The 10,000-nt window shown below is 42.0% G+C and overlaps 1 protein-coding gene across 1 annotated transcript in view; it reads right to left on the bottom strand.

Annotated features, from left to right (window-relative positions):
• Positions 1-10,000, bottom strand: part of notch2 (notch receptor 2) — a 53,015-nt gene that overhangs the window by 31,418 nt on the left and 11,597 nt on the right. The window contains exon 2 of the mRNA XM_060880842.1: positions 8,215-8,296. Within this exon, the coding sequence (XP_060736825.1) occupies positions 8,215-8,296 (82 nt within the window). The remainder of the gene's footprint in view (positions 1-8,214; positions 8,297-10,000) is intronic.

Raw genomic sequence — 10,000 nt, 5'->3', positions numbered from 1 at the left:
TCACACACACACTCGCTCTCTCACACACACACACTCGCTCTCTCTCACACACACTCGCTCTCTCACACACACACACTCGCTCTCTCACACACACACTCGCTCTCTCACACACACACTCGCTCTCTCACACACACACTCGCTCTCTCACCGCTCTCTCACACACACACTCGCTCTCTCACACACACACTCGCTCTCTCACACACACACTCGCTCTCTCACACACACACTCGCTCTCTCACACACACACTCGCTCTCTCACACACACACTCGCTCTCTCACACACACACTCGCTCTCTCACACACACACTCGCTCTCTCACACACACACTCGCTCTCTCACACACACACTCGCTCTCTCACACACACACTCGCTCTCTCTCACACACACTCGCTCTCTCTCACACACACTCGCTCTCTCTCACACACACTCGCTCTCTCTCACACACACTCGCTCTCTCTCTCTCTCTCTCACACACACACTCGCTCTCTCTCTCTCTCACACACACACTCGCTCTCTCTCTCTCACACACACACTTGTTCTCTCTCACACACACACACACACACACACACTCGCTCTCACACACAGGCTATCTAATCACATCTGAAAGTCAAGCAGCACTTAAATCTCTGCTGTGAATGTTAAAAGCTAAAGAGGTTCTGAGGTTTCGGGACAAAAGCAAACAACAAACGTGACCAAGCATAAATTCCATTCATTTTACCTCTCTCTCTCTCTCTCTCTCTCTCTCTCGCTCTCTCTCTCTCTCGCTCTCTCTCTCTCTCTCTAACTGTCTCTATCTCCGTTCCTCAGTACTTTAGCTTTTAATACATTCTGCTTCTCAAAGCTTCTCTGAGTTTTTTCCACAAAAAAGGCTAATTAAAGGCCTTTAGAAAAGTCAAAGTCTTTCTCTTTCACTCCCTTCTTCTTCTACAAAAGGCTCTTATTTTTAGAAGTGCCCTCTCTCACTCATTCACTCCCTCCTTCGTTCCTTTCCCTCTGTTCCTCTCTCTCCCCACTTTCCACCATTTTCAATGGAGAAGAAAAACCACAACTAGGAAAACACAGAGCAGGGAGAAAAGCAGGGCAGGAACAAAATTATTAAAACTAGAGCGAACAAAAAGGTTCACGAGGGACGAAGATACAAGAGAAAGTTTTGGGGAAAAATAGAACAAAAACAGAAAATAGAGACTAAAAAGATAAAGAGGTAGCGAGAGATAAAAATTAATTATCAAAAGAGAAACAAACAGGAGTATATATGAGAAATATAAAAGGAGAGTAACGAAGTAACTCTAGAACCGCAGTCAGGTTGTAGAACTCATCTGAACGCTCTAGAGCAATTGGAGAACAAAAGTCAGGCTTTAAAACGCCACTTGAATGCACCGGCTGAGCTGTAAAAAAACAAAGGTCAGGTTCTAGAGCACAACCTGAGAACAGAAGTTGAGTTCTAGAAGAGCACCCACACTCCTCCCTTCCGTGCTGTATCTTCCGGAATTCTTGTCAGGCTCTAGAACTAGGCTTGAATGAGCGCACAAGATAGTTCCTAGAACACTGGTCAGGTTCTAGTAATCGACTTCAACGAATGCTCTCGAGTTTTAGAACATCAATTACAGTTCTTGAATGTGTGAGAGAAGAGTTTCGGATCTCAAACTCAAACTGACATGGTCTAAAATCGCCTAAACACACACACACGCACACTGACTCACTCACTGACTGACACACTGACTCACTCACACACTGACTCACTCACACACTGACTCACTCACACACTGACTCACTCACACACTGACTCACTCACACACTGACTCACTCACACACTCACTCACTCACACACTCACTCACACACTGACTCACTCACACACTGACTCACTCACTCACACACTCACTCACTCACACACTCACTCACTCACTCACTCACTCACACACTCACTCACTCACACACTCACTCACTCACTCACACACACACAACTATTTTAAGAGTCTGCAATTTTGTGGTCAATTCTAAAAATCTTTGTGTTGACGTTCCATGAAATCCCACAATGCACTGCAGACTGTTTCCAGCTCAGTGGCCTCTGGAATGCCGTCGTGTTCCCTGCTGTTTGAAAATGTCATGTTTAAGATTATCTGTGTTTTTTTAGATCCTCGAGCATTTCCTTGTTTTTCAGATTTCTGTCTAAATGAACTTTATTCTGATTGTAAGTAGATGATGTCAAATGTTTTTTTTTTATTAACATACTTTATATAAATATATTGTGTTAATTGCTCTTTTAAAATCTAAAATAAAATGTCTGAATGCCTTGAATGCCGTAGAAAACAACTGCCTGAGTTCTAGAACGGTCAGGATCCAGAACACAAACTGAATGCACTAGGTGAGCTGTAATATGGCAGCCACGTTCTAGAATTCCACTTAAATGCCCAAACTTAATTTTTAAAACAACAACAAGGTTCCAGATCTCTGCTTTAATGAATACACTAGAACTGAGTTCTAGAAAAATCGGTCGTGGTTCTAGAAATTGGCTTCAATAGATGCATTAGTCTACAACAGCGACTGAGTTCTACATCTCTACCTGTACTTTCAGTTCTAGAACAACAGTCAGGTCCTAAAACACCGCGTGGATCCAGAATACACTAGCTGAGTTCTAGAACAAAACTCCTAAGATGACCTGCTGCGTTCCGTATAGCCAAACATCACGTTCTAGAATTCGGCTTGAATTAAAGCTCTAGCTGAATTCTAGAACAAAGGCCAGGTTCTGAAACTCCACTCAAATGTACAAGACGGGTTTTAAAACAACGTCCAGGTTCTTGAGCTTCACTTTCGTGAAAGCGCAAGCCGAGCTCTAGAACAATGTTCGTGGTTGGTGAACTCCGCTTAAACTGGGTGAAGGTGAAAAAACACAGACACTGCAAATCACACAGCAGCGATAAGATTCAGCTTGTGTGTAGGATGTGAAGATGATAAACAGACTCGCGAATGATGTGAACATGGGTGTCGAGGTGTGTGTGAGACAGAGAGAGAGGATGTGTGTGTGTGTGTGTGTGAGACAGATCATCACCACTCTACCAATGATTAGCTCGACCCTGTCACCGAGATTCACTACCTGGCATGCAGCTCTGTGGCTTTTAGAGTATGGTCGCTACATTCTCAACCAATCTGTCAGGCTTCCATCTCTCTGCACGTGTGTGTGTGTGTTTGTGTGTGTGCTTCAGTAATTTAAAATGGGACTGCCCCTGGTAGGTGGGTCTTACTGAATGAGGATGTTTTCTAATTTTTTATTACACACACACACACACACACACACACACACACACACACACAGTAAATCTCGGCCTCTGCGCGTTTAGCTGCACTTCGAAATTTTTCACCCTATATCTTTTCGTTCCTCACAGGCTTTCATTTTTCTCTCTTTCTTCTCTCCTGCTACTGTACTATGGTCACATATCTGCCTGAAAGAGAGAGAGAGAGAGAGAGAGAGAGAGAGAGAGAGAGAGAGAGAAAATAAAAGAGGGAAAAAAAACTACAAAAAAGCAACAAGACAAAAAAGAGCCAGGTGGCGAGATGAAGAGGTGAATAGATGGAGAGAGTAAACAGAAATGAAAGACAAAACTAGAGAGGGACATCTAAAGGTAGAAGAAAAAAGAAATGAGAGAGAGAGAGAGAGAGAGAGAGAGAGACATACAGAGTTAAAAAGCAAGAGAGAGGGAGAGAGTCAGACACAATGAGTCAAACAGATAGACGGACACAGACAGAGAGAGAGAGAGAGACTTAGGAATTACCCTGTCACTGCCATTGCCCCTCATCATTCTGTCAATCAACTCGCTAAGTCTCTCCAAAAAACCCTCCATCTCCATCAACAACATCCTGTCTCAGATTACATCCTCTACAGACATCATTCTCTCTCTCTCTCTCTCTCTCTCTATCCTGCAGGCAAATTCTACATGTCAGATCACACTCAATTTACCTCTCTCTCTCTCTCTCTCTCTCTCTCTCTCTCTCTCTCCCAACAGTGGGTGGAAGGAGGGAGGGGAAGGAGGAGGAGAAGTAGAAGGAGGAGTAAGAGTGATCATGAGGGGTGAGTCGTTTAAGGACGAAGGAATATAAAAACGGGAGAGAATTAATAACGATTTAAAACGAGCGCCTCAGACTGAGAACAATAGCATTTTGTTTTGGCGGTCAGATGAAAAAGAAAAAAGAAACAAAAAGATCTGGCCACAGAAACACAGCGAACTCAGGTATTACAAGCGGTTTCGTTCTATAAGCACTCGAAACTTCAGCCAACAAACACGCACAGCGTACGTTTGTGCATAAGTATTCGCCCCTTGAGCTAAACTCACGCGGTCAATACTTATGCACCAAAAAAATGTTGCAAGAATAAAACAAACAAACCAAACAAAAGTAAAAAGAACATCCTACAGATGCTCCAGAACGTTCCTCGACGTTCTTGAGCACCGCGATGTGTTCTAGAACATTCCTTGACACTCTAAAACATGGTGGTCTCTCGTGTGGACGTTTTTTGTTAATAACGTGCGCCATTTTGCAAAACACTAGAAAAATTGCCACATGCGTAGTGTAATGTCACAGAAAATGACGCATTCATAACACACACACACACACACACACGCAGGCTTGGTTCACACACCCTGGCTACAGACCTGCAGTTGCACCGGTTCTGCTGCTCTCTCTCCCACTCTCTCACACACACACACACACACCTGACACACTGCTCTTCCTGTTCTAAGATCTCACTGCCAGCAAAGAAAGAAAGAAAGAAAGAAAGAAAAAAAACAGACAGGTTGTCGCTCTCGGGTGTCGACTCACCTACACCGAGAAGAAAAAAAAAAAAAAGACATATGCGTGTTCATTTGTTCCAGTATGAACATGAACACACATAGATACAGCCACACACACACACACACACACACACTCTCCATGCAGCCCACAGTTATATTGTACATTTCGGCACAACTGTGTCATTTCCACTAATTGTTGAGTTTCACTAAATTCCATATCGTTGTTTGATGGAGTCTGTGCCCCGATCGTGCTGAGATGCTTTTCTGCTCTACACAGATGTAATGAGTGCTTATTTGAGATACTACAGACTTCCTTTGCGCTCAGACCAGTCCGCTTGTTCTCCTCTGATCTCTCATCAACAAGCAGTTTCAGTGTGCAGACCCAGGGTTTTTCGCACCGTTCTGTGTAAACTCTACGCACTGTCGTGTGTGAAAATTCCTGGAGATCAGCGGTTTCTGAAATATTCTTGACCTGTAGCTCCAGGTTCTTCTGCATTGTGCTGACGCTGCCACATGATTGGCTGATTAGAGAAACGCATGAAGTATTTTGAGCAGAAGTATTTTGTATTATGTATTATAAATAATGTTTATAATGTATATAATGTATATTATAAAAAATTATTTATGGAAAAATAATTCCACTATGGGATAATGGGGGAAAAATAAAAATCTGAAAAAATAAAACTTAAAATTACAGAATGTATCTTCACTTGAAATCTCCCTCTCTCTCTCTCTCTCTCTCTCTCTCTCTCTCTCTGTCTCTCTCTGTCTCTCTCTTAGGGTTCAAGTGTTGAGATCAAATCTCTCAGTGGATCGCTTCAGAGATGGAGGAGCCGCCATTTTACAAATGGTAAAAAATGAATAGTTCTGAAACAAAGAAATGACCAACACAAGGATTACACAATCTGTGACGAAGTGGAACTAACGCTTAAAATTACACCTGAACACAAACTGTCCACCTGGGTTTTATCCCAAATCCTCACACACACACACACACACACACACACAACACACATGACACACACACGACACATACACGACACACCGGCACACACACGACACACACACACCGACACACACACACCGACACACACAAACACAACACACACACAGACACACACACACACACACGACACACAGAGCACGTGCAGAATTATGAAGACATCACACTGTCCTGTCCGCATGAACACTCTGAGAACCGACAGAAAAATAGACAGACAGATATCTGTCCAGGACTGATATACTGATGGATGGATGGATGGATGGATGGATAAAAGAATATAAGGATAGATGGAATGGAAAGTTCCTTTCAGGAATGGTGATATATTTTTGGTCTTTTTTTAGTCTAACTAGATTTAGATTTTGCATCAGTTTCCTAAAGAATAAACAAATAAATAAACAAACAGAAAGCTTGGTGAAGCTCTTGCTAGAAAAAACAAACACAGGGGTTATAAACACTCCAACAGTGACATGAGCTAAACACACACACACACACACACATTCATGTAAGATAACTTGCGTGTTTATTCACCAAATGACACACTGCCTTGTGTGTGTGTGTGTGTGTGTGTGTGTGTGTGTGTGTGCGGTTCATTAACACATCACCGAGGGGAAGCTTTGAATTTCAGAAAACAGCTGGAGGCCTTTCGGTGTTATTCGGTGTATAAAACAAAATTTATCCATCGTTATCCATCCGTTAATCCATTCATCTATCCATCCATCCAACCACCCAATCTCCACCTAAATATGCATCAATTATCTCCAGGATCGATCCATAAAACTATCAGTGTACTAATGTATCCTTACTGTATATCCATCCAGCCATCTATTCGTCCATGTTTATCCAGCCACCAATCTATCACAGATATATTTTTATTCTATCTATCCATCTACCAGTCTATCTTTCCCTCTGTTCTGTCGTTCTGTTCATCTTTGATCCCATTCAATCATCCATAAATCCATCTGCACCCAAATGTGCCGAATATTCTAATGAGCAGGTTAGCAAGATCCTATGGTACTCGCACACGACCGCTCCAGCGGCGTGAATCAAGTCAAACAATTCGATTCATCTCGCACAATTAACTAAGCTAGCTTTCGCTTGCTAAGCTGTTCATACGCCTGCTATTCTTCCTGTATTATTTTTTCTTTTAAAGGCTTGTAAGACAAACTGTTCATCTGTGAGAAGCAAACGGATTTAAAATCTGTATTTAATGTTAAACTCTGTAAACGAGCCTCAGTACTGAACATACCTGATTTTTTTTGGTGTGTGTGTGTGCGGTTTTTTTAAGCAACCTGATAGGTTGTGTTGTTAAGGGTTTGTTCGTTCTGGCGGATGAATTTGGGCGTGTCGGGCTGCTTTAAACTTTGAGCGCAATTACACACGGCGACATCAGAAACATCCTAAACCTGCAGCAGCAAGGCATTGCATGCACTTAAGAAGTCTGATATTCAACACTTCCTGCTCAAATGCACACCTTGTTAACCATTTTATGTCATTTGCATTCCTTTTGCCTACACACAAATAGTTAAAGTTTAACGTGAGACACAGGAATGTTAGGCAAACACGTTAGGCAAATAGTCCGCATTTGCCTTCTACAGAAAAACCTGCTTTTTCAAAAAAAAAAAATTATTTTGATGCAGACATAATAATAAAAAATCAGAAGCGACCATTAATTCTGTACTGTAGCCCTTAAACACACACCTACACACACACACTCACAAATACAAAGGTGCACAAGCACACACAAACACACGACACACACACACACGCACACACACTCATGCACACGCACACTCATGCACACGCACACTCATGCACACACTCACGCAAACACACACACACGCCTTTCTCTACTTTCACCATCCTGTTTCGGTCTCTGAATTTTTCAGGTGAAATGTTACAAGTCGCGTTTCCTGTGAAAGAAAAGATTGGGTGATCTGGTGAAGCGTGTGTGTGTAGGTGTGTGTGTGTGTGTGTGTGTGTGTGTACTGCTCACTTTCTAGCAGTGTGACAAGCAAACACGCTTAAATATCGCACGTTCTCCTAAAAGGTCTTTCTCATCTCTGTCTATCTATCTATCTATATATCTATCTATCTATCTAACCTATCCCATCTAATCTATGTTCATTTGTCTGTCTATCTACCTACTACTCATCCATCTAACAATCTGTACATCCATGCACCCACTCTCCATCTAAATGTGATTATCTATACATCAGTCCATCCATCCATCTGATCGTATCTTAATAACGCGTCGTCTCTCTATAGTATATTCTGTCTATCAGAAAGCACTGGAAAGTGAGTTCAATGGAGAGAGAGAAAGAGAGAGAGAGAGAGAGTGTGTGTGTGTGTGTGTGTGTGTGTGCTGCAAGTTCTCTGGTGTTTGGTGAAAATGTCAGCGGCGTTTAGAGGAAGCCGAGCGGTTCTCTTACCTGCAGTATCCCGTTCCGTTGGCGTAGGTGACACAGCTGGCATTGTTCACGCACGGGTTTACAGGATCCACACACTGCAGAGCTGCGCAGCAACAGACAAGAGACACAATCACGTTAATCACGACACCACTTACACAAAAAGGAGAGACACAACGAACATTAACCTAAAGTTAATTAACATAATTAATTATCTTTGATGTGAACATTTCCAAATGCGGTTCCAAACTTCACCTTTAAATCGTGGTTTCATTATTATTTATTTTACTAAAAAAATAACTCCGTAAGCCAACGATATGCGGTGGAGTGATACGTTAAAAGAAAAAGAAAAAAAAAACAACTGTCTCTTTTCTCTTTCTCTGGAATCATCCTCGGTATTTGTTCTAAAAAGGACTTGAAAATTTTCGGAAAGTTACACAATCGATAGTAACGTATCCGCGTCCTTGACGGCGTCTAGCCGTCTTTCCCGAAGCGTCCGCGGGCGCGAAAAAGCCGTTTTCAAATTTACACGTCAAACAAATCCGATATAAAAGACTTGTCGTTATACTACGAAAAGAAATGTCACCAGATCAACGATTACGAACTACACCGCTTTTTTTTTGGGTGATGTTGCAACCTCTGAGCTGTTACTATAGAAAAGCACAGATAACGTATCAGAGCACGTTAATATAAAACTGTCCTTCGTGTACTTTCCCGAACTGCGTCGTTCTCATGAAACGAAGCGAATTCGACCGTGACGCAGTTTAAGAGTTTTAGATCTGATTAGTAAATAAAGATTCTCGGTGTACAACCACTAAAGAGGTTTCTATGCATAACCAGGATGAAGATTCTCTTAGTTTTCAAACTGGGAAATCTTTCTCGAGTGACTTCTCTAGGCAAGTAGTGTTTAAGGTCGAGGGATCGGGATGTAAAAGATCAGCAGAGGAACCGATCTACACAACTACACTTCAGTACCGCATGTAGCTCGGTGTTCTCTGTATGACTTTTACATTTAAAGCATTCTGACGCACTCTGAATTCACTTCCCTTTTATACATCTGATCAGGAAGGTCATATGATCTGTATAAGGTCATATGCAGACGCTCTAAGATGAGCTCGATCTGCACACAGGAAGTGTGGTCAGAGCTAATACTTTCTTCCTGAACTCTGACCAAAGAAATAAATAAATTCCACAATCGATTCGCTTCGAGCTCCGGGACAACGAGCTCGGCCAACGTCTAGCGATCGGGCGCGAGAGACGGCAGATTCGTACCGACATCTTTTTTTTGCGTTCTGCATCTTTTAGTTGAAAAATAAACAAGATTTTGAGATGAGATTAGAAAGTTTGGGGTGTTTGAGTGCATGAAGTAGCTCATCTTTTGAGCAAACTACCAAGATGCAAAGCTAGAAAGTTTCGGGTCTGCGGTTTAGTTTTTGCTTGACAGAGATTTCCATACATCATAATCAGAGTTACAATCCATGTAAAAACAGAAACGTTGATTTTTATGGTCACAAACATCATTTTTCTCTCTTTCACACTCATTCTCTAACTTTTGAGGATGATTAATGCAATTTCTGTAAGCTTTGCCTTTAAAAAAAAAAACAAATAAATCCAAACAAACAAACGAACGAGCAAAAAATAAGTGAACAATCTGTAAAAGCTTTGAAAAGAAAACTTGTCGTCAAACTCGTTTTTTTTTGTTTTTTTTTTAAGCACGTCGGGAGGCGGTTCTGGTGGGAAACCTTTCGGCGAGGGCTGGCGGAGCCGTGTGAGAAACGCAAAACGCTGGGATTAAGAGAAAGAATGAAGG

The sequence above is a fragment of the Tachysurus vachellii genome, chromosome 11 (assembly GCF_030014155.1).
Source record: "Tachysurus vachellii isolate PV-2020 chromosome 11, HZAU_Pvac_v1, whole genome shotgun sequence".
NCBI classification, from domain to species: Eukaryota; Metazoa; Chordata; class Actinopteri; order Siluriformes; family Bagridae; genus Tachysurus; species Tachysurus vachellii.
This window is presented reverse-complemented; position numbering and strand designations above follow the sequence as displayed.